General features: G+C 42.8%; 1 protein-coding gene across 1 annotated transcript in view; it reads right to left on the bottom strand.

Moving 5' to 3' along the window:
* SCAMP1 (secretory carrier membrane protein 1) overlaps positions 1–25,664 on the bottom strand; it is a 498,174-nt gene extending 472,510 nt beyond the window's left edge. The window contains exon 1 of the mRNA XM_069627423.1: positions 25,352–25,664. Within this exon, the coding sequence (XP_069483524.1) occupies positions 25,352–25,399 (48 nt within the window). The 5' untranslated portion in view covers positions 25,400–25,664. The remainder of the gene's footprint in view (positions 1–25,351) is intronic.
* Positions 25,665–26,069: the final 405 nt, after the last annotated feature.

Raw genomic sequence — 26,069 nt, forward strand, 5'->3', positions numbered from 1 at the left:
TAGATTGGAGATTGTTGCAATTCTAGAAGGTATAAGGAATGCTCTAGGTAATTAAACAGTGTGATTGTGTTAAATTTGCTGCGATAAATGTGGAGAAGCATTGTTTCCAGATTCTATCCCAAATATCAGATGATATATGCATGTGCCAATATACTTCCCATTGCTGATAAATTCAGGACAAGGGAAGATTATCTTCATTATTGGGCTATGGCATATTATATATACATACACACACACGCACACACATACTTGTATTGATGGATAGGGTACAATACATTAAAGAAGCTAATAGACAATTGAATGACAAGACCTGTTATGAAAGACTACCTGAGAGTCCCATTACAGACTTGGAAATGAAAGTGCAGGGCTTTATAAATGAATGGACAGGGAAGGGGATGCTAGAGGATCAAGAAACGAAGTTGCTCTACAAACCATGCTCAACTATCCCGACCATATACTTTCTTCCCAAAGTCCATAAATGCAGTAAGAGACCTCCAGGTAGGCCGATAGTTACACGAACAGGATCGTTACTAGAAAATATGTCCAAATACATTGACGAGACACTCTTCCCATTTGTACTGTCCCTACCATCTTACTTAAGAGACACAAAGGACTTTCTACTGAAAATCAATGAGCTACCATGTGAACCGGACTACATCTGGCCACTATGGATGTAGTATCATTGTACATTTCCATAAAACACGATCAAGGTCTAAGAGCCTGTGCACATTAATTAAATACCAGATCACTAAACTACACCAGACACTCGGGAGATGATCCGTCAATGCCCAACAAACAACATATTTCTATTTGATCAGAAGTATTATGGGCAAAAACAGGGGACGGCGATGGGCACAACTTTTTCCCCCCTCATACGCGAACTTAACTATGGGGTACTGGGAAAAGTATGAGGCTTCTAAAGAAGAATATGAAAAGTTCACAGGAAAAGTGGTAATGTGGCATCGCTACATCGATAACCTTTTCATTATTTGGAAAGGGACATCTGATGAGTGGAGGGACTAGATCCAACAGTTATAACAGGAACAACTTTAATCTGCAGTTCACTGAGACAAATAGTTCCAAAAAAGTAGTCTTCCTTGATCTTACTGTGTTTATAGAAGATGGAAAAGTGAAGAGCGAACTTTTCAGAAAACCGACTGGAGTGAACATGTCATTACATGCAAACAGTGCACACTGTAAGAACTTGGTCTGGAGTATTCCCTTCGGAGAATTCATTCCATTAAGAAGGAATTGCACTAAGATCAAAACATATGACAAAGAAAGAAAGATCACTGCCTGGGGATTTAACAAGCAATGTTATCCCAAACAAATAATTGAACGGGCCTACCTTAAGGCACGCAACCGCGATAGGATGACATTACTACTCGATCCTAATGAGGTCAATGAGATTCCAAGTAGTAAAGAGATGGCACAGCTGGTATTAACATATGGACAAACAACCAAGTCAGTAAAAAACATTGTTAAGAAATACTAGCATCTACTCATGAAAGACAATGATCTACATGATATACTTAGATCGTACCCCAATTTCTCTTTTCGGAAATGTAAATCCATAAAAGACACGTTAGTGAGCAGCTACATGGCACCTGAACCCAAAAAGAACATATCCATGTGGCTGAAACAAAAAAAGGAGCGTTTCTTCAAATACTCAAAATGCAAGATCTGCAAATATGCGGACAAATGCTCCACGTATGTCCACCCTATTTTGAAGAAGATTGTGACTATCACTGGAAAAAAATCACTTGAGTCAGAATACATTGTGTATGTTCTGAAATACACTTGTAGCAAGTGGTGCATATGGAGCATGAAATGCAGACTGAAAATAAGGATCTTGCAACACATCAGAGCAATAAAAAACAGACTATACGTACCCAACAGCCAAGCATTTTTGGGAAGAACATGAAGGAAAGCTCTGTAACTTTTCATTTTTTGGATTAAAACAAAAACATTGGTCCGAGGGGAGGAAATATGGAAAAACTATTACAGCATGAAACGCGGTGTATTATAGATTTTGAGAGCAAGATCCCTTCGGGACACAATATCGACGAGGAACTTTACACCTTTTTGGGAGAGTAATGAGAATCCATGACTTATTTTAGAAGGAAAGTGATGGTCATGAGTGAGATCTAGATACTTTATACATCGAATATTGAAATTCTCCACACCATAGAAAACCATGTGCGCTATATCCAAGGACAGGATTAGAAATGTGTATAAATTTTGTTCATGGGAGACATCTCTGTCCCCCCTGTTTATTGGATGCTGAGAGTGATGGTCATATGAGAATATTTTAACCCTTGCCGTTTATAACTGTTTAACATATGTTTTACACTCTCCGCTGTGTTTAATGCTAATGTATATTATTTTAACACCTCCCGTCAATCAGTTAGACTGACGGGAGCTTTTTAAAACCATGGTCTATGGCGACTATTTGCAAGCGCGCAGATTTGGCTATGTATGTCAGGCCACATAGAGTGACTAAATATGCACTTCCACAAATTAGGATTTTTTTACTCATAGAGTGGTCTTTGTTAACTCATATGTAGAGGGAAAGTCTGGCAGGCCCATGTTGGCACTGTGCTAAAGCACCTTATGAGATTCCATCTAATGTATTGGTTCATAAACTAAGAGGTAACTACAGGTAAGAAATGTATGGACACTCGCAGGTGATGCTGCAGAATCAACTCGGATTCAGCTTTATGCACTCTAGAATGGTAGACACACACAAGGATTGATAACGGCCCACATGGGACCCATTCTATAGAAGCAATTGCACACCGTCTTGGGGATTGTGCCCTGACAGAAGAGCACTCGCTCTAAACCACATCATGTAATTTACAAATGAGTATTAAATCTGTCATTTTGAAGTATGTTGAATCAGGAGTTGTGACTGTTAGACATACACTCGAGTAAGACATTTCTTTTGCACTGTGCACTTTAAATGGACTATATGTATGGATTGTCAATCTGAAAGACTCAGATTCAGTATTTTATAAATTGACAACACGAGGATGAGAGGCACTTTGCACTTTATGTCCGAATTGTCCAAATATAATGTGTGTTTCAATAGGCTACGAGCGGTGATGTCATACCCATGACATTATGTATAATGCAATACCAGCTAGATTACCACATGATGGGTGATACATGGAAAAAGATTGTAACTGCCTCACTGAACTTTGAGTGTTTATGTTTACATCAAGTATAAGACATTAGAGACTCGTTGGGTATTATAAGTAATATCACTAATAATGGTGTAAATTTTACCTTGTTAGAAGTGTGTCAGCCAGAAAATAGGTAATAAGGAAACTGTAGTCCTCTTTCTATGCAGATGAACATGAGAGATCGCGGTGCTCAAGTACGTGCCTAGACCTGGGGGAAACCATGTGATCAAGCTACAGGAAGGAGCGAAACACGTCATCCCATTGATGGCCTCCTGTGATTAGATGCTGGGCGCGGGTTGCAAACCCACGATTTTTAATTATATTTTTGTAAAATAAAGGATTGCTTTTTAAATATGGAACTGCTGGTTTGCAACGTTACTGGAGGAAACCTATCCATTTGAACTGAAAGTCCTGATTCTATGATTGCGGCTCAATCGCCACTGAAGCTTTATGGCAGAATAAAGACCGACATATTGATTACATATATATTTCTTGGAATGATAAAAAAATATTTAACAAAGGATTTTCCAACAACACCTATTATCAACTTCATTCCCAAACTACACAAATCTGCTACCAGACCTCCTGGCAGGCCGATAGTTGCACCTATTGACTCTCTCCTAGAGAACACTTCCAAATATTTTGACAGATTTTTGTTTACCTTTGTAGAAACACTGCCATCATACACACGAGATACAACAGGCATCTTAATGCAGATAAACCAAATACCATGGAAATCAAGCAATCTGTTGATCACATTAGATGTAGTCTTGTTATACACGTGTATCGAACATGAAGAAGGGATGGAAGCAATAAAAAAGATTCTGATCGTCAAGATCACGAATTTATAGAGAACATTCTTTTATGCTACATGAAATGCTAGCTTCTTTTATGTTTTGATGGTCAATGCTACACACAAATATGTGTTACAGCGATGGGCACAGCAGTAGCCCCCACATTTGCAAACTTATACATGGGGCCATGGGAAGAAAAGCTATTTGCGGAAGAAACAATTGAAACATATACCAACAAAGTTATTCTGTGGCATCGATATATTGATACTCGCAGCAGATGTCTAAAATTCACAGAGTACCACAGCAAAACGGAAGTGATCTTCCTGGACATTAAGGTGAAAATGACAAACAACAGAGGTATACAGAAAACGAACAAGTACCAACACAGTTCTTCAGGCAAGAAGTGCCCATCCCACGAATTTAAAAAACAGTATACCATATGGAGAGTTTCAACTTTTATACAAACTGCCAAGATAACAGCCAGCAGGTTCCAAACCCGAGGCTATTAGAGATCTGTTATCAATAAAGCTTATAATGAATGCAACAAACAGACCAGGCAAGAGATTCTGACTAAAATAACAAAAAATGCAGAAACAAGGGCGGACCATAAAAATAAAAAAGAAATCAAATTTATTACTACTTTTGACAATGGTACCAAGGAGATCAAAAGAATATTGGCCAAACACTGGTATATCCTGAGAAAAGATCAAGACATCAGTTCAGTGATAAATATGAATCCAAGTGTAACTTTTAGAAGAGCCAAATCTTTACAATCCAAACTTTCGCCAAGTAGGTTTCAGACCAAATCAAAAACAAATTGGCTACCAGAAAAACCAGCAGGGTTTCAGAGATGTATTAAATGCAAAGCTTGCAAATTTGGGCAAACTATGAAACAATACATTCACTCACAGGGAGAGATGTCAAAATCACGAAAACCATACACTGCAGTACCAAATTTGTAATATATGTAATAAGTTGCAGCTGTAATCTCTGGTACATAGGAAGTACCAAGTTCGAAGTCAAGGTTAGAATCTTGCAGCATCTTAGAGCAATCAAAAACTTGCATCCCACTTATCCTCTAGCGAAACATTTTGCTGATATACATGGAGGAGATATTCAGTCCCTTAAATTCTTTGGTATAGATCATGTACAACCACATGTGAGAGGGGGAACAGGGAGCGCAAATTGCCACAACTGGAAAGTCGATATATAATGGACTATAACACCAAATCCCCAGGTGGACACAAAGACGGAGAATTGTATACATTAATAGGGGAGTAATATGATCAATATAATGTTCCAGAAAGACTCAATAGCTCTGGGTGGGTATTGGAAAGAGAAAACAAATGTCATGACCTACCCCAAAAATTAGATAAGAGCTAAATAGTTGGGGCAAGCAATATTAGACAATAACTTAGTATACTCACTGAATAACCTTTTTTCTATGTGTGACTTTTTTATGTGTGATTTCAATCATGTTTAATACAGTTTTAACCTCAGTTCACTTTTTGCACATTTAGATATCCAGGTTTTAGCACATTTGTATAATATATTTGTATTGACACCGTGCTACTTAGATTTCAAAAGAAGCAAGTTAAGAGAAGGGTGAAGTCAAACAAAACTATGCATGATATGATGGGATATTAGAATGCATTTAGTATGTTGGGACAGTGATCCGCCCGATAGATGGAAATGATCTACAATTGGAGAATACATTATATTAGTTTATATCTAATATATGGGTGTAGATACAACCAACTGGCAAATAAATGCATGCATTATCTGGTAGCTTGTTAACAAATGTTGTATTTTAAGGCACTTTACTGTATGAAGTATTGGACTTCAATCTCAGTTAAATATAGCATATTTGCACAAAGTATCATAAACATCAAAAAAACCAAGCGCAAGGCAGAAATACAATGTTTGTAGTAGAAATGTTGTGATAGTAGAAATAATGATTACTGCATTCAAAACAAGCCTTGCACATTGAAAATATAGGAGTTGATACTGTATAATGCACTTCATCATATAATGCACTGAATTCCAAAGTCAGGTAAATACAGCACATTTGCACACAGTATTATAAAACATCTAGCTAGTAGGAAAATTCACCAAAAGTATAGGAAGTCAACACTGTTTTTTTATAGCCTGAGATCACTTGATCTCTATTGACATATTTATAGAATTCAGGCTTCCTTTAAGCCCGAGTCACTTGATCTTTTCTATCCATTGTTGCAATGCATGAAAACGAAACTGCAGGCGAATGCATTTATCCCGCATATATCACCTAAAATTGCAAGCACTTTATTTAAAAGCAAGCTTTGCACAAAACTATATTTTCCCCCCTTCCCTGTCTCTCTCCCTTAGCACATGCACTTATTGAAAACTGCTTTGCCTAAAAACATACATTTTATATATATAAAATATATAAAAGGAGAACTTCCAAAACACATTCATGCAGTGAGAAAATACTCACTCAATATGGCCGCCATTTAAAGGCGAACAGCAAAGGTAAAAGCATGGGTCTAGTGGTTTCAACACAGGAAAGAGACCAAATTCAAACAGGAATAAAGGGGAAATAAGGATTCAAATCAAGGACCTTTCTCTGCCTCTAAAGTAATAGGAGAGGGTCTGAAGATTTTTGAGCATAGGAAAGAGCATTCAAAAGAAGTCTAGTATTAGAGGAAGCCAGTCTTCCTTTAACAAAACCAGATTGATTTGTGTTAACTAGCTTGGGTGTAACGTTATTTAATATGTTAGTGAGCTTAGAGCCCTTTGGGTAGCGTCCATGCAATGGATGGGGCGGCAGAATAACTGACACCAAATATTCAAACCAACTTAGGAAGAAGGCAAAGCTTACTGTTTTAATATCAATTGTCTAAAACATGGAGTTACAACGGGCGTTCGCGCGAGCCTCTCGGCTAATTGCACATAAAAACACATTTATATGCTAAAAATTCATCATACGTGAGGTCATACTACATGACAATATGAGAAAATCCTAGGAAAAGTTGTGATAGGCTCAACGGGAACATCTAAATACACTTTCTGTAAGGGGTGGGATTATAATTGGATGTCTACCGTCAGGTGGACCACTTGTGCCTACCTCAAGTGCAAGTCATCTTCAACACTGTCAAGTACACGGAATATCATTGGTTCTCAGAATTCTTTTTTCAAAAAGCCGTTTATCCTTCGTAGGTCAATAAAAGAGTACCAAAACAGGTTGGGTGATATTGTATGCATGTTTGTTCTATAAAAAAGAGCTTATGCTTAAGTGCTATACAATAACATCTTTTGGCCTTGGACGTCGCTTGGATTCACAGTCATTTAGTGTACTAAGGAACAATGCTATTTGATGACACTTCCTGTTTTGTCAAGGCGTGAAAGGTCGTATTTCATTGCTTGCTGGGATGTCACTTTGGGGTGGGGTCAAATGACAACACCTCTGGTGGTGTCAGAGGTCAAGGGTCGTGAGGCAAGCGGTGGGCCACTTTTTTTCTGGGTGACCGGGCCTATTTCTTGTCCCAGTCCGACCCCGCTTACCAACCTACCTTTACATATGCTGTGAAATGGCTGTATATAATGGGCACAACATAAAACTCATGAAATAAGTACAAAGGAAAGGATTCCAGCAAGGTGAGCCACTGGTGCAAGAGCATGTAGTGCTATGATATCTTGGCAGTGCCATGTGACTTGGCTGGAAGGATGCTCATACTGACGGGCCATACATCACTGAGCAGGAAGAGGGTGCAGCCTAGGGCATGTGTGTCAACATAGTGAACTAGCAGCAGAGGGAAGAGGTAATCATAAGATGCAATATATCATAATTAGTTTACAATGAATTATAGTACATTGAAATATATACATTATAGAATAAGAAAAAAGAAGGTACATGCAGTGGGGACCAGATAATAGTCCTAGGTGGCATGCAAGATTTAAAAGCTATCCTGGGAAGTAAGCCAATTTTTAGCCTGAGTACTGAATAGAGAAAATGAGGGTTCGGCTCTTAAGGTTATAGGTAGGGAGTTCCAAAGTTTGGAGGCTAGGACTGGGACGCTACTACCCCCAGACTTTTGCAGGTTGAATCTTGGGACTCTGAGGCAGTGCGGTTGGGCAGAGCGTGGGTCAGTCCAATTGGTTTTTGGTGAATTTGGCCGACAGATATGTTGGCGCAGAATTGGACAAGCACTGTGCGTGAGACTTTTGAAGGCGATTCTATTCTTGATCGCAAGCCAGCTGGCCTTGCCTCTGGTTTCTGATATGTGGTGTGACCTAGGTATGTTATGGGCAGATCGCAGCGCATTATTTTGCATTACTTGAAGTTTAAGTTCCACCTGTTGGTACCTATGTAGAGTGCATTACAATAATCCAATTTGGACAAGGTAAGTGCCCTGGCTAGAGTGGCGCAGCTTGTTGTTGAGAGGAAAGGCCTGCTGGCATTTAGGAGCTTACAACTGTAAGCTGTAGCAGAGGCAATTGCATTTACTTGCTTGTTCAGTGTTAAAGTAGAGTCAAGATAGAATCCTAATGTCTTAACTTCCTTAGAGACTGGAATGTTATTGCCGTCGATGTTACAGGATTTCTATCTAGAGTCGAGTTTGTTGAGTTTAGCTTGGGAGCCTAAGAGAAGAAGTTCTGTCTTCTCATCATTCAGACAGACGGTGTGTGGCCATCCATGCCTGAATGATGAGATATATTTTGTTTAGGAGTTTTATGTCAAGGTCATAGTTCCCTGAGATGGGAAGGAGGATTTGGGTGTCATCTGAATAGTTAGTACAGGTGACACCCAATTGATCCAGATCATCAAACAGAGGCTTAGTGAACATGTTATACAGTGTAAGGGATAAGCAGGACCCTTGTGGGGCTCCACAAGTTACTGTTGCTGGATCCGCAGACGCTGTAGGGGAGAAGACTTGCATTGATCTACTGTCGAGGAATGATTGAATCCAATCCGTAGCTATGTTAGAGAAGTGGGCTGAAGAGATAAGGTGGTTACAGAGAACTACATGGCTTACAAGGTCAAAAGCGGCCGATCAGTCTAGCAGCAAGAGGAGTAATATATTGCCTTTTTGTTCTTCTATTTGAGTTTTTAGGTCTAATAATACAGTTTCAGTGCTGAGTCTAGGCCTGAATCCAGATAGGCGCAGGCCCAAGAGATTTTTGTTCTCAAGATATGCTTGTATTTGTATATAAGCAGCCCTATCTAGAATGTTTAGCAAAAAAGGCACATTGGTGATAGGTCTGTAATTGGTTGGGATGTCAGGATCAAGGTTCTGTTTTTTTTTAGCAGCGGAAGGCCCAAGTATCCTTAAGGTTGGATGGGACTGCACTTGTTGTGAAAGAGGCGTTTATGAAGGTAGCAATTGATGGGTGATGCAAGATCTTTGTATGCGTCTTTAATAATGTTAGCTGGGCAAAAGTCACCCTGGCAGCAAGAGGGTCTGAGGCTTGATATTATATTTTCAACCTCTCATTGACAAAGGGGTGAAGTTAAAGGAGTGTTTAGGTACAGGTGATGAAAGCTCACATTTAGGAGAAGCAGGATTGGCGGTCAGAATAGCTTTTTTTATTTTCAGTTTTAGTTTGTAGCATCACTATTTTATCTAGTAATGCCGTTTTGATCTTGGGGCACCAGGCCTTGTCTTTGGAGAAAGTTTCTGAGGTGGGTGTGGGAGACTCAAGCTCTCCGAGGATAGTCAACAACTCTGTGGCGCCAGATTTGGCATTAGTAATCCTGTTGATTGGATGATGGCAGACTTGTAACAGCTAGCAGTTTTAGCATATAAGTCTTTATTATTAGCTGACGGGTTGTTTTTCCAGACAGTTTCAGCTTTTATTTTATTATTCCGTAATGTTTTGAGATTAGGGGTAAACCAAGAGTTGAGGGGTTCTTGGGGCTTGGCTTTACGTAATTTCAAGAGGAGCTAGGGTGTCAATGGCTTGGGTCATGGTAGAATTGTAAAGGTCTACAAATGTTGATGGGTCTGTGTTGGTAGATGGGTAATTGAGGATCGGTTGTACAAGGGGAAGTCGTTTATCCAATGCAATATTCTTTTTGTTCCTATGCCAACAGTTTGGGTTTTTGTGTAGGAATGGGAAAGGCATTTGCCAGGCACTGCCATAGCGGTATGAACTGGTGATCAATTGTAGCATCTGCAAAATGGTGCTAATATCTGGGCATATAATAGCAGTGCCTGGAAAATACCTTATACGTAAGCAAAAACGGTTGGCTTTGTCAATGCTTATTTTTAACAGGACTTCAGTCAAGGACATATATAGTGCTTATAAATCGAGTGGCTGAAGGCAGACCTGGTTAAGACATTTTTTAATCACACCAGTGGCACGTTTACAGCTCCAATTAAGTCAACTTCTTTGAATGAACACTGACAGGCACTTCAGCACAAAGTTTGCTGGCAAGCCTTGATAAAGTTAGCTCAAAGAGATCCCAGGAGGATGTGATCTTGGGAAGGAAGTGGGGGGGGGTGGCCGTAGGGATTAGCATGGTCATGGGCTGTCAATGGATGGGGTAAATAACCAGCCAACATCTACAAGCTTTGTGTCCCTCCTCATATGCCACTTCTTCCTAGCTGTACCCTACTGAAACAGTTTCCAATTATAAGTGGCAATTTAGCGCCATCTAATAGCCAAAACTGAAAAACGAGCTAGTGATGTCTACACCAAGAAAGGAATACATATGCTTTCTACAGGACCACGGCTTCAGGAGGCACAAAGGGAATTTTCCAAGTCAGAGGTGGCTCTGCAACTTTTGTGATGCTGAAGAACAAGCCACCTATAATAGAGTATATGGAGGGTCAATATGCGCCACTGGTCTCCCATGCTACAGTTCAAAGCAATAGGCTTCTGCTGAAAGCATCATGTCATGGCAAATACAAATCTGGAAGTTCATCCGCAGCCCTGGCAGCAAATAGCCCGCCTTCCTGCTCTCAAGTTCTAAGAAGTCATGGTTGTGTGCATTAGACTTCCTCTCTTAGAGGGATCACCTGGAGTTTATGGCACCTCCTTATTTGCCACCAACTTTGTGATCCCCAACCTCACATTGTAGGGAACACATGGATCCTCCCATTGATGTAACTGCTCATCTAAATCAGCCTGCTAGCTCACTCATTCATCCACAAGCATTCGTTTAGGATGTGCCGTTAGGGTTCGGGTTACAAGGGCTGCTTCTACTCTACACGGACCCGCATCTCCCGGAGAATCATCTGATGAAATGACTGGGGTACGTGCTGCACAGTATCCAAGTACTGGCCCGAGAAAGAATCTCAACTACCAATTGTTTTAACATGCCTTGATTGTTCATGCAGGATGTAATAATGTCAACATACCCTACACTTAAGGAAGGACCCAAGGACCCCACTCTTCAAAGAACACGCTAATCGGAGCCCTCCACTCAGTGGAGGAACTTTACTAAAAATGTTGGGGGGGACATGACAACTGAAGCAAAGGGGCGGGTTTGAGGAAGGATGGATGGTGGCTCTGAGGGATAATGCTAAACTACGACACCACAAGAGTCCCGTGCTGACGCTCTGTTATGACTTGCATAAGACGGATGACGTATCTTTAAAATTTAATTTTAAAGACAAGAACTCACTACTTTGACAACAGTAAAAAAAAAATACCAGTCTAGCCAATTAATAACACATACCATGCTTGCTTTATCAAGATGCCCAGAATAAAGTTATGTCACAGAAAGAAAGGGCTAGACTGGCAGCCCCAAAATCCCAGTCGGAGTCTAGCCATGAAATATTTCATAGTTGCCTTCTCTATGCCCATAAACAAGTGCTGCACCTGCCAAGCACCTCTTGCGCACATATATACATACATACATACACACACTAAAAATTCATACCCATTGACCATGGACGGCATCAGGGTATTTCAACCTTTTCAAATAATAGAGGCCTCGAGCATCAGGGGTGGCCCCGGCACCTGACCCCATGTTTCCAGTCAGCACTCAGCGGTCTTGTAACACAGCATTGTATTCATTTCTCTCTATTTTAGTTCTGGACTTAAAATGTGCACTTTGCAGCGCTTTCATTAGAAACTGCGTTTTCTCTTCCCATGGGATACACTGAAGTATTAACAACTCTTTGCTTTCAAACACTGGGTCCTCCACATCAGCCACATGCTGTTAAAGAAGGGTTTAGAGCTCTTCGGTGGGCATTTAGCTGCCTGGCCGCATCGAGATAATTGGGGCCTATTAACCTCATCTTTGTCATCATTGTAATGTATGCACCCCACGGGTGCATCAGACTGTTTTTGCTCTAATCAGGGGGCCCCGAATCATCATGTTGAAAATGGGCCCCCACACATCTTCATTCCTGCCTGCCACCCACCTAGTAACACAACAACATAACATTCACAAACTTCATTCCACCCAGAACAAACAAACCATGCATTATTTATCATTCATTCAGACACAAAAGTCAACCCACATATGTTTGTGCACACTCACCTACTCACAAACACATGCACCCAGCACCTCCATTGCAATGCCGGGTGTGCCCAGCATTGCAATGGACATTACATACACAATAACACATGCAAACAGTGATGCAACGGCCATTGAGCAGACCATGCTTTATCCCCCCTGGGCCTGACACCCAAAATGTTGGGCTATGTTGACTTGACCTGGCTGAACTACAATACCATAGCAGGACAGGACCTGACAAACAGTGCTTGAGGGGGAGGGGTGCACCTTTTTTTTTTTTTTTATTTTATATTTACTTGTGTTTAATTGAATTTCAATTTTTACAAGATCTTTTCCTTCGCTCTGTTTTTGGGTGCTTCCTGAGGTCATCATTTGTTCTGTTTGTTCTTTGTGGTTTTCTTTCGGATTCTGTTTCATCTGAGTTAGGAGAAACTGGTTCCTATTAGATTGCGAGAGTCTTTTTCTTCTAGTTTCAAACTGTCCAGAAATTTTGCAGTTGCTATAGTCAGGGAGATTGAATCTCCACTCATTAGCTTGTTCCACTAATCCTCTTCCCTTATGGTCTGGAACTTTGATTCGTGAGGATGAAGATAAGTTTGTCTGATGTCGCTCGTACCAGAACAGTGAAGGAGTAGGTGTCTAAGGGTTTCGATGTCCCCACTTCCGCAGAACCGGCACTTGTTAGACACTGATTGTTTCCTGATGCATAAGATCTCATTTGTCTTCAAGATGTTCAGGCGTGCTCTCAGAAAGATTGTACGCAGTCTTTTATCTGGGAACTTTTTTAAGTAATTTCTTACTTCGTCCAACTTTTGTGTATTGGTTGTATGATGGGCCGAAGTTGTGTGGTCATCAGCTGTTTCAAGTGTTTCAATCCAATCTTGTAACTTTAGTTTTTTCTTTATTTTCCCAGGAATGCGTTCGATTTCCCATTCAGAGCAACCAATATATGCAGCACGATTTAAGAGGTTGTTATACCATGTTGTTAGCATGGGGTTTTGGCCGCTCGTCATTTCTGCGAAAATAATTTCCAAGATTTTTGGGCGTGGATGCCTTAAAATCTTTCCCAGGAATAGTAAGCTGTTTCTTTCCACCACTGATTTCAATGATTGCAGACTTAGTTCCAAACGAATGTTTGCTACTGGAGTCGAGTTTGGCAGCCGGAGCACTCTCCGCCAAAATGATCCTTCCAGTTTTGCCCACAATGTTTTCGGAAGATAAGGCATTGCCTCTGCTCCGTAGGTTAAAGTTGGCGTAACCTTTGCTTTGAAGAATCTTATTATCGGTAGAATTGAAAATTTGCCGAATTTACGTTCCAAGGATAAGGCTTGTGCTGCTAGTGTTTTTGCCTTGGAGAATAGATGTTCTTGCATTGTTATTTCAATTCGACTGCATGATAACTTAACCCCCAGATATGTGAAACTCTTTACAGTTAGTTTTTCTGAATTCACAAACCACTGGGGGCGTTTATTCTGTTTGGATCCTCTTTCCATAATCATTATTTTGGTCTTCGAGGTGTTGAGTTCCAAGTCATTTTTCTTTAGGTAGCAGGATAGACTATTCAGTTGTCTCTGGAGCCCAATGGGCGTTTGATCAAATAGGAGAATGTCGTCCGCATAAAGCAGACGTGTCACTTTCTGCTTACCTATTTGAGGAGGAAATGATCGAGTGTCATTTTCTGCGTCCACTATGTCCGCCATATATGCTTTATATAGTGCTGGTGCCAGAGGGCACCCTTGTTTGACTCCTCTCGCTGTCTTTATACTTTTAGACAAGGAGCCTGCTGCATTAAGACGTACTCTGACCGAGGTGTCACTATGTAAGGCCTTCACATTGGTTCTAGGATGAATAGTGGGCAGTTTTGTTTTTCAAGTTTCGTCCATAACTTGCCTCTATTGACGCGATCGAAGGCCTGGACCAAGTCGATCGTAGCAATAAAGATTTTCGGTTGACCTTCTAGGACTTTAGACTTCAGGATGCTGATCAGCATGATGTTAACGGAGGTGCCTAGGTTCTTTTCAAAACCTGTTTGAAATGGGTCTGCTGTTTTTGCCTCCTTTTGCCATGTCTGAAATTCATCTAGCACCAAGGAGTGCTATTGGCCTGTAGTTTGTCGGATCGTCTCTCAGGCCCTTCTTGTAAATGGGAACGATGTTTGCTGATCTCCACGAATCAGGAATTTGTCTTGTGTTTCTGCATCTACGAAAAATTTCTGTTATTAATGGTGCCCAGGCTTTTGCGTCCTGTTTTAGATGAATGTTGGATATTCCATCTGGGCCGGGTGCGCGAGAATTGTTTAGCTTGGAGATCTTTTCCAGAATGGCCTGCTCAGAGCAGGTTATCCATTGCGATGTATTTTGTTTTTCCACTACAGTTTCTGGTGTTGTAGATTCTTTAAATAGTGCGGTGAAGTGTTCTACCCATTTCTCTTCTGGGACACTATTGGTGATAGTCATATCTGTAGTAGCCTGATTGAACTTTATTAGTTTCCAGAATTCTTGTGAGTTCTTTTTGCACATTGCTCTCAACATGGACTCAGCATCTTCTTGATACAATTTCCAGCGGGACGACTGGAGCCAGGCTTTATATCCTTTTTTTTGTATATTTGCCAATTTTAAGTTTTTTTGTGTTGGGTATCGTTTTGCTTGTCGTATTACCTTCCGTAAGAAGGCTTTCTTTATCCTCAGCTCTTCATTATGTTTGTGCAGATGAGTTGTTTCCGATCTTCTCTTTTGCATTGGGCGAAGATATGGAATGAGAAGAGGATAGTAGTCCAAGTTTTCAGCAGTAGTTTTAACAGACCCTTGTCTATAATAGGATGTTGTAATGTCGATTAGGACATCTGATGTCATTTTCAGCCGGTTCCCTTGTACATTTGTTTCCAGCTTGTAAGGCATTGCTGTGATCGCGTGTGTTTTTGTTGGCCACGTTGCGGATAATAAGTTATGGTCACTGCTGGTGGTTTTCACTACCTTAAAACTCGAGATTATACAGTATAGCTCTTTAGAAGCGAAGATGTAATCGATAACACTCTTCTTTCCTTCGCTTTCCCATGTAGGGATGGTAGTACTGGCTACTTCTAAAGAGTTCAAGTTATACATGTCCCTGGATTTCATCAACGCCGACCAAGCGCAGCCTCGGGCGATTGAACATGAATTGGTTGTAGTTTGCAGTGGCTTTGGTGCTTTATGCCCTGGACATGTGGCGTTCAGATCTCCATTTATCAGAATGTGGTCCACTTCATAGATTTCTGCGACATTGGTCAGTATTTTTTCTATGGTATTTAGAAAATCGTTTGTTTTAGCTTCTAACGGGTTCCAGTAGATGTTCAAGAGGAGCAGGAGGTCGTGTCTGAGTTTTCCTTGGGAGGATTCCTCTTTTTCCCATTTTAGTAGTGTTGCCTGGATTGCCAAGGACAATCTCAGATTGTGGACTATTCGTAAGGGCCCCCCTGATCGGACTGCTGTTAAAAGGCCTGATACAGGTCGGCCTTTATCTCCTTTTTGGGCTGGAGATAAAAGGACTTCATAGCCGTCCAAGCTGGGTGGATCAAGCAGCCAAGTTTCTTGCAAACTTATTAAATCATATTGGCCAAGGTTTATTTCCCCGGGCTTGGTCAAATGGGAATGGCCTCTTGTGTTCCAAGAGCCAATGGTGATCACTTGATTTATCTTCCGTACATCTCGCGGTTGCTCTAGTGAAGCTCCTCCAGTCCTCGCCGAAGGTCGATTTGATTGCTATTTCTTCACATAGCGTGTCAGTACGGAAGGTATCCATGCCCATTTTTTGAGATCTTTTTTCACCATGTCATCGTGCTTTAAAGTCGTTGGCTCTTCTCGATCGATTCGCGTTTCTGATTCCCTTCTGCCCGATCTCGAGGGCGGGCCCCTCGGTTGTCTATTTGATTTTCTTACTGAGGACTCCTCTTGTTTTTTCCACCTTCCCCTGATGGTGGAATTGTCACTGCTCTTTATTCTTTCTTTATCTCTTCTGGAGTCTGGGCTGTGTTGCCTTCTAATTTCTCGCTCTGCATTTTTTTTTTCTTCGTTTTTTCGCTCGTTCTTCTCTGATGATCGGTATGATTTCCTCTTTGTTCTATTAGTGTCTTATTTCCGGGGTAATCAGAGCTGGTTTCCATCTCTCTTTTCCGTTTGTCTCGTAAGTACACTCCGATTTTAATGCATGTGGATGATCACTCCTTTGACCTCTTTCTTCCGCTGTCGTTTCCCTTAGGAGGTACCCTCTTTTAGATAATTCGCCTGCCGCCTGGAGCAGGAGTTTCTTCACTGTTAGAGACGTGATGTGCAGAAAGATGCTATCTGTCCTAGCTTTTTGTGCAAATTCCACAATTTTTATGTCTGCACTTCTGATTTGATCTCCTTTGTAAATTTTTTCCAGGAGCTTCACGGTTGCTCTTCTGTTAAGAATGATTTTTTCTCCCGTTTTGTCGCTTCTTTCAAGCTTCAACGTACGTGACGAGTGACTCTTTTGGGTGAAGATTTTGGATGTACGTGTGTGATTTTGATGTGTGAGCGAGGCAGGGAGTCTTCGATTTAATCCAGATGATTCCCCGGAGTTGTATCTTCGTCTGTTTTCTTCCCTCCTGTAATTCATTTTTCTGTCTGTTGATGCATTTGCGTTTTTTTCTGAGTTGCTTTGACTAATCCGGGACTTTTGTCTATGTCGTGATTCGTTGTTTGCTGTCTCTTCAGAGGTTCCAACGTTGTGTTTTTCCTTGTGTTTCCTTCGATAAGATTCCTCCAGACTTCCGTGCTTTAATTCAGTTTTGTTGATCTTTGAGCTACCTAGACGAAAAAGCGTGGTTCTCTCTGGAGTGATATGACAGCTTCTATTACTTGAGTCGTTAGTTTTGTCTTTCTTTTTTGTTAATGTTTTTTTTTTTTTTTCAATTTGGCAATGTGGCTCTTTTGAATCATGTTGTTGGGGTTTATCATCCAGAAAGGATACCTTTCTTTTTTTTGTAAATGGCCTGGGAATGTCTGATTCCGATGTTTCTATGGAGTAAACGCTTAGGTTGGATAAATCCAACGAGTTGTTTTGAATGGCTCCCCACTGCTCTTCTTCTGCAGTGTTCTGGGAGGGCTCGATCTCCATTGATTTTGGTTTTTGATCATTCACCGTTATCCATTTGGTAATAAGCTTATTTGAGAAGCTTTCTGTTGAATGTTTCTTCTGGGCATAGAGAGCTTTTGTAGTTTTTTCTTTCACTAGCAATTGATTTATTTGAGCCTTGTGGCTCTGCAATTTTTTACTGCTCACTTCAGTTTGCGTTCTGAGTTGAACAACATCCGTTTGATTTTTGCACTTCTTTTCCGTGTCACCGGGCTTAGCATGTGAGTCCAGTGCTCTTTTTGGCGATGTGACACTCGTGTTGGCAGAGGATGTCGAGTGTACATCTACCGTTTTGTTTTCTAATTTATCTTTTCTTTTAATCTCGGTCAGGTTCGTTTGAGTGCTCACATTCACTGATTTGTGTTTAAAGTGAAATACCTCGGGGTTGTCTGTCATGGAGCTTTGATCATTTGTACTTGCCTTCCAAGCTTCTAAGGCTATTATATAGCCTTCTAGATGGGTTAGCTTTGAATTGCATGCAGCTATTATTGAGGTATGATCCTTTAACGTTTCATTAATGGTTTCATATAGCTTTCCAAATGGTGCAAGTGCAATGGTCACGGCTGACATGATTGGTAGTATGTCAGTATTTTTGGTGGGAAGGTTAATGTCTTTTTTTTTGTGGATTTCGTTTTCTGTCTTAGCTTTGTATGGAGTTGAAAGTGGTGGACGTGAACCTTCTCCTTGATCCGCATCCTGTCTTTGTTTTGGGCTCAGATTCCCATCAAGAGAAGTTTCTCTGATTTTTAACATATTTTTATAGTTTAGTGGTGCCTCCATCAATTTAATTTCTTCACGTTTTCTCTGGTGATCTAGTTGGTCCGTCATTGAATTAGATTCCGTTTCTTTTTTTTTCGGCGTCAAAGGTTTATTTGATGATTCAGCTTTACCCAATTTATCTTCTATATCCAGAGATGGGAACAATGGTGTTTCGCTCATAGGGAGGTCTGCCGTATGGATTTCAACGTGGTTTCTCCCCTCAGTCGTAGCTGGTTGTGAGCCAAGATCTAATTGTTTTTCTTCCCTATGCGTGGTTATAGCTGGATGTCCAGTGACGCTTTTTTCTCTCTTTTCCACGATGTTTTTCAAATTTCGCTCCGAGGGTCTTGGATCTGTGTTGGCGGTGGGTAAGACGGTTTTTTGTTGAGGCATGGGTGGGTTATAATGCCAGCGTGTTCGTGGTGAATGTTTAGGGCTTCCCAGGTATGGTGCTAAAGCCGGTTGTTTCAGTGCGATTTTTCGAGGGGATGGAGGTATTCCTTCCAAGATTTCCAAATCCGATAGTTCAAACCGGTTTACCGGCGGAATCTTTCCCAATTTTTCAAAAAATCTTCCAATCGGATTATTTGACGGAGTTATTGTGTTAGTTAACTTTTTCGTCTGAGTCTTTTTAGGTAATCTGATGTGGGGTGTTGATGAGCCAGTTGGCTTTAATTTTTTTTCCTCTAGACTTTGAGTGTTTTGGTTTATGTCAATTTCATTTAATTTAGAAATTTGGGTTTTAGACTTTGACTCCTCCTCTTTTTCACAAGTAGGGGGATGAGTCAGAGTAGGTATAATGTTGAATCCGTCGTGTACTTCTCTAGTTGAATAGGTATTGGACTTGGCCCAATGATGTTCTCTCAAGATATTCAGGTCATCAATTTCCTCTACTTCAGGATCCTCCAGGTATGATATAGTTGTGTTTGGGCAGTTTTGGTCTCCGTATCCGATCGAATCTAGTTCAGGGCTTGGTAGAGCAGCTCTTAAAGTCATTGGATGGACCTCATTTTCAATTTTTAATTCTCTACAGCAGTCATTTTTATCCAGACTAGTGTGTTTTTTCTTTATTGTCTCGAAAAAAGCCTTCAGTCCTTTATCTGTAGTTAGGTTGGTCCTGGGAGCTGCTTCTGTATACAGTTCGCCATGTAATGGATCCAGGCTGCCACCAGAGGGCGTAGAGCGGCCACTCTCTTGCTCGGGCTCGCCTCTCCCCTCTTCCCGGAACTCCGAAACCTGCCGCGGGCTCACTGGGACACGTCCCTCCTCACTCCTTCCAACACCCGGCGCCGGTGCCTCCACATTGGGGGGCTCAACGGCCCCGACGTTCATCCTCTTAACAGAGAGCCTAGCCGCCTCGCACTCCCCCACTGGGCTCGGCAACCCCCCACCCTCTGGCTCTGACTCCGGCGGCACGACCGCAGCCACGGGCAGTCGCCCTCCCACCCCAGCATATCCCGCCGGCGATGACCCGGCTCCTCTCCAAGGTAGGTCGTGCTGCAGCCGATGGGGCGATCTGAGGGGGGGATCGGGGGGGAGAGAGCAAGCGTCTCTGATTGCTGTTTTTTCTTCATTTTATGTTTGGGTTCTGGTTTGGTGCGCTCGAGCAGTTCCTCTTGTGTTTTTGATGTGAGAAAGCCACTTCTCAACACGCGGCCGGCTTCTTCATGCACTGTTTGCCCAAGCTCCGTCTTTTCTATCGGGGAGGAGTCCTCCATGGTTGTTCAAATTTCAATACTAGGAGGGAGGTCGTAGGGCTGTTCTGATAATTTCTTTAGTGCCTTAGATTTTGGACTTAGGTTTCCTTTGCAGGGAGCGGACGGGGGAGACAGACAGCCAGCACGCCAGCAGCCAGACTGCACCTCCTCGCAGCTCTCCGCGGCCGCTCCGCGGCCAAAATGGGTTTTTAAACCCTGTGCCTCAATGAAAGGCAAAAACAGACTCAGGCAGGTAGAAAAAAGATCCAGAGTTCACAGCCAGACTGCACCTCCTCGCAGCTCTCCCTCACATGCACCCAGCACCTCCATTGCAATGCCGGGTGTGCCCAGCATTGCAATGGACATTACATACACAATAACACATGCAAACAGTGATGCAACGGCCATTGAGCAGACCATGCTTTATCCCCCCTGGGCCTGACACCCAAAATGTTGGGCTATGTTGACTTGACCTGGCTGAACTACAATACCATAGCAGGACAGGACCTGACAAACAGTGCTTGAGGGGGAGGGGTGCACCTTTAATAAAGGCCAGTCAATTAGTAATAATTTTGCGCGTATCATTGTTAGCACCTGAATTTGTATATATACATTTTTAGGCAATTGAAATCATGAGTGACTTGATACTTGCATGTCAGGAGAGTGAGCAGGATATGGGAGACAGAAGGCAGCTAATTCTCACAGTTCTTACGTAAGTTTGTGTTTCTGACACAAAGAGTCAACAGCTTTTAACATTTAAGCTGACTAGAATAGTCTCATTAGAATATACAGATGCACCCACAAAGTTTGCCCCTCTCCCAGCGACTCCCGCAGTCTAAAGAAAATGTAGCCCCTCACTACAAGGTTGGCCCGCTGCCAGTCCACACCTAGGATTTGCGGGGCCGTGGGTGTAAAAGATGTATGGGTCCCCTCGCAGAAAATGATGTAAAAACATTAGTCATTAATATCCGTAGGGATTCAATATCTGAATTTTAACTGTTAATATTACTGTTGTAGCAATATCAGGAGTGAGGCTTATTTTGGAGTAGCCGACCGAGTGAGCTGAATCATTTGTAGAGATGGGGACCTCAAAAGAAAAATACTGTGATGGATTGATTGATTTATTTATAGAGCGCTTTACACCAAGGCGCTGTACAGTGGATCATAATACATGACAACAACAATAAAATAACAGTGGAAGCAAAATTACGTCATGAATCATTCGACAAAACAGTGCAAAGAGCAATTAACTGAAGGGTAGGGGGGAAAAGGGGAGTGGGATTAGTTGGGGGGGTGGTGTTGAGTTGGGCGAGGGAAATGGAAGGGAGAGAGGAGGGGCAGGAGAGAGAAAATCAAAAGGGAAGGAAGAGGGGGTAGGGGGAAGTAGAGAGGGCAGAGGGGGAGGTTTCAAGGAGGAGAATGGAGGAAGAGGGATTTGAGGGAAGTGCGAAATGAGGTGAAGGTCGTGGTAGAGCGGATTGTGAGAGGGAGTGATTTCCAGTGCAGAGGTGCAAGGAGTTGGAAGGAGCGGAAACGGGAGGAAGCACAGGGGGATGGAGGTACAGTGAGAAGGAAATGGTCAGCGGAATGAAGGGAACAGGAGGGGGAGTAGAAGGAGAGAAGGGAGGAGAGATAAGGAGGAGCAAGACCATGGAGGGATTTGAAGACAAGGCAGAGAAAGTAAAATATTTGCTCTAAGTGAAATGGTAGCCAGCCAAGGTAAGAGAGGTAGAGATGGAGTCACGGGAGGTAAGGAGACAAAGGGTACGAACAGCAGAGTGGTAGATGGATTTAAGAGGGGCAGGATGAGATGCAGGAAGTCCAAAGAGTAGAGAAGAGCAGTAGAAGAGGCGGGAAAAGATGAGAGAGCAGATTAGGAGTTTGGTAACATGGAATGTGAGGGAGGGACGGATTTTTCAAATATTGTAGAGGTGGTAAAGGCAGGTGCGAGAGGTGAGTGAAATGTGTTGGGAGAAGGTGAGAGAGGAGTCAAAGAGAACGCCTAAATAACAAGCTTGCGGAGAGAGAGGGAGATTGGAGGGAGGAAAGTGAATGATAGGGGGAGGAGAAGAAGGGGGGGAAGAGAATTAGAGGGGAAGAAAAGGACTTCGGTTTTATCTGTGTTAAGAGAGAGAAAGTGGGAGGACATCCAGTTCTTAATGACAGTAAGGCAGTTAGAGAGTTTTTGGTGAAGGTCAGTTGAGAAGGAGGAGAAAGAGAGAAAGAGTGGAGTGTCGTCAGCATAGAAATGGTGGGAGATGCCAAACGAGGAGATAACAGGGGCAATGAGGGAGGTGTAAAGAGAGAAGAGGAAAGGACCAAGTACAGAAACTTGAGGACACCGTAAATAAGAGGGAAGGAAGGAGAGGTCTGGCCACCCCATGATACAGCGAAGGAACGGGAGGAGAGGTAAGAGGATAGCCATTTGAGAACAGGACCTTTAAACCCGAAGGAGGAGAGAGTGTGGAGAAGGAGGGGATGATCGACAGTGTCAAAAGCTGCGGAGAGATCAAGGAGAATAAGGATAGAGGATTGCTTGGCATGTCGAGCAGAGAGGAGGGAGTTAAGAGGTGAGAGCAGTTTCTGTGGAATGTTTGGGACGGAAGCCAGATTGGAAGGGAGGAAGTAGTGACAAAGGATGAGAGCTGAGAGTAGGCATGGCGATCAAGAAGCTTAGAAAGGAATGGTAGAAGAGAGATAGGTCTGAAGTTAGCAGTGAGAAGTGGATCAGCAGAGGGTTTCTTAGAATAGGAATAATCGAAGCATGTTTGAAAGCAGAGGGAAAGGTTGATGAGGAGAGGCAGGTGTTGAAGAAAGTGGTAAGGTAGGGGATAAGAAGAGGGTAGATCTTGGGGATAAGAAAGGAGGGGAGAGGGTCAGAAGGGGCGGACGTGGGGTGGGCTTTGGATATAAGGGAGGAGACTTCAGAAGGGGAAACAGGTGAGAAGATGGACATGAAGGATGAGGGAGGAGAGGGGGAGTCAGAGAGGGAGTTGATTTTTTGCCGAAGGGTGAGGATTTTGGAGGAGAAGAAGTTAGCAAAGTCAAAAGGAGAGAGTGTGGAATTGGACGAGGGATCAGGAATGGGAGGAGAGAGAAGACGAGAGAGAGTTTGAAAAATACGATGAGGGTGGGAGGCTTAAGACTGGAGAAGGTTAGCGTAGTAGGAGGATTTGGCCGAGGCAAGACAAAAGTTGAATAGTGCGTGGTAAGAGAAGTAAAAGGTTTCATTAGAAAGCAAGGGAGATTTGAGCCAGAGTCTCTCCAGACGTCGGAGAAGGCACCGCATAGAGAGGACGAGGAAGAGCAGGGCAAAGAGTAATGAAGATCACTGTTAAGTAATCCAAACATACCCAGGGTGACTGCACTTTTCAAGGATGTTAGGGCAGGGATTGGTCCTGGGCCAGACATGGCAAAGCGTTTTTGCGGCAGGATAGTGCAATCATACCAAAGCCTATTTACCCAAAAGTAATAAGGCAGTCGGAGTAAGCAATTACACAGGTCTTCAAATGTCATCAATAGGTGTCATGTCCAGACAAAAAGTGTGAGGGGTTCATTAACATACGCAGAAGGACTGAACGTATCCTGCAGTGAAATACACAAATTTAATTCAATTGGCCTTTCGTAATGGAAGAAAATTCAAAATAGAAATGAGCATTGTCTTTTACAAAAAGAATCATTAATACCCAGAGAAAAAATGGCTAGAGGAGATTTTCCTACAATACTGCTGGCAAAGTGTAAAAGGTGTGCACCTTTTAACCCAAAAATCTATATTGAAATATTCTATGGAAAGCAAAATACCAATACAAGATGTGTGCTTTGTGGAGACTTTCATGCTGTTTTGTGGGTTCAAATCCTGGTGGGCGAAAACTTGAGCAAACAAGCCTTTTTGCATGCTGTCCTCAAAAACACCCAAGGAGGATGGAGTCGGGACTGTGAAAAAAGTGAGCGGACCAAGTGAACCCACATGTAATTGCCACAAGTACTCTGAAAATCAACACAGGACCAGGGAGAACATCTTTAGTCCAGCAACCTCAACCTCTCTTACCACATCCATGAACCTGGTAAATCATCACAACGAATGTGCCCCCTGATCCTTTCACCTCCTCACCATGACGTTTGGCTTTCAGCAATAATCTTTTTTTTTTTATAAATCGGACCTGAAAAGTACACACATCATAAAGTACTCCAGCAATATAGGAATCCTTATTGAAATATGTCAAACAATAAGAGTACAAATGCATTATTTTCACCCCATCTTGAAGACTACAAATACCTGGAATTCAATTCCACAAAATTATAAAGAGTGTCTTGTGGGCTGTCTTTCAGGACTTAATCATAACAAAGGATAATATGAAATGGTAACCTTTTGCATCTTTTGACAAAGGCATTCTCCCCCAAACAATAAGAAATGGATTTAACACACTAAATGCGAACATATGAATACTATCAATGAATACTATGTATTCCACCCAGTCCAGCACCCTGGCAGTGGCTGCTGACTTTGAGTCAGGCCACCAGCCAGGAAGAGGAACTGAGCCACGCGGGGTATCCCTGCCGCCCACTTTATGTAATGGGTAGCCATGCTTGTGCTGTCCAATTACATAATTGATGCAGTGGCTGCAATGTGGCCCCACGCCCCTGCCCTGTCCCCGCCAAAAGATGGGGGGGGGGCAATTTGGCATGTCACAAAAGTTGGGCTGGGGGACTTGCCCCCCCCCCCATCCCCTCCTATAATTACGGCCATGCCTCCACTCCCAGACAGGCACCCTTACTTCCAATCACTGGGTGCCCTCCTACGTACAGTATACTTCACATCTACGTTGGTTGCTTTATGGTGTAGAATCCTGCATGTGTGCCCAATGTTTGCTTTCCAGTTAGCTTTATTCAAAATATGCACTGTTGCGAATGCTTCCAGTGTCCCCCTGCCCCCCCTGCAGATCCTCGGTTGCCATCCCTTGTGGAGCCCCTCTTGCTAGACTGTGTAGTCACTCAGCCTTGCAGACTCCACGCTTCCAAGCCTGCGTCCTAGCCCTTCGAGTGCACCACCTCTTGCAGAGACCCCGATGCCAGCTCATGCACAAGTCCTGACATCGCCGCTTAACCGTTGCAGTGCTGAGACAGGGCACACATAGGAAAGCCCCTGCCGTCACCAACCTCTGCACGCGATCATCTTTCCTGCAGGTAGCGGTCTCCAAGTAACAGGCCGTTCCCGCGGTATCATTCTGCACAGGTCCGATGTCAGGAGGTGGAGCAACTGAGTAAGTCAAGTGCTTACCTCCTCCAAACACCGATCATCACCACCGTATGGCACAGGGCATGAATGTAGCTCACCTGAAAGGGGTTGGGGTCGGCGAACGGGTTGTGGTCGAAGTCCGACATGATGCCTTTTCCGCAATCAGCTGACACAGGGCGCTGGAGCCGGTGTCACTGCAGCTCCAGCCCGGCAGACACACACCGTCACCCAACACCTTACTGCTCTGCCGGAACTGACGTCACGCCATACCCAGGCTCATAAAGGTGGGCGGGGCACCCCCTGCTAATGACGGCATCCCTCTCAAGGGTCAGCTGGTCATCATGTGACCGTTCTATCAGCTGAGAGGGACTCTCATTCCCCTTATAACACAGTGCACGCGCAGCCGAGTGTTCGCGCACGCTCTGACGGTACATGGCAATCTTGGGCAGACAGCTTGTTGCTGAGCAGCAAATGATTGCCGCTGTAACGTCGAAATCTGCTTCGCGTCGAAAAATGCTAGCACTGGATGGCTGTTTTATAACCATATGTTTTATTCAATAATTCTACAAACAGCCTAGTTTTTAGTTTGTGCTGATAGGTGTCTTGACACCTATAAACCTAAAACTATTGCATTATTTATGTATTTTTATTTATTTGATTGGATATTTGTAAGGCGCCTATAAAACAAATGGTGTTTCAAGGTGCCACAAGACAACCAAGTATTGGCAATGCCAATAGTTTTGGCGTTTACTGTTATTCTTTGCATTTATAGGTACCAGCAGGGGTGATGCTAGGGGGGGGGGGGGTAAGGGGGCT

This window comes from Ambystoma mexicanum, chromosome 6p (assembly GCF_040938575.1).
Source record: "Ambystoma mexicanum isolate Mex_15411 chromosome 6p, UKY_AmexF1_1, whole genome shotgun sequence".
NCBI classification, from domain to species: domain Eukaryota; kingdom Metazoa; phylum Chordata; class Amphibia; order Caudata; family Ambystomatidae; genus Ambystoma; species Ambystoma mexicanum.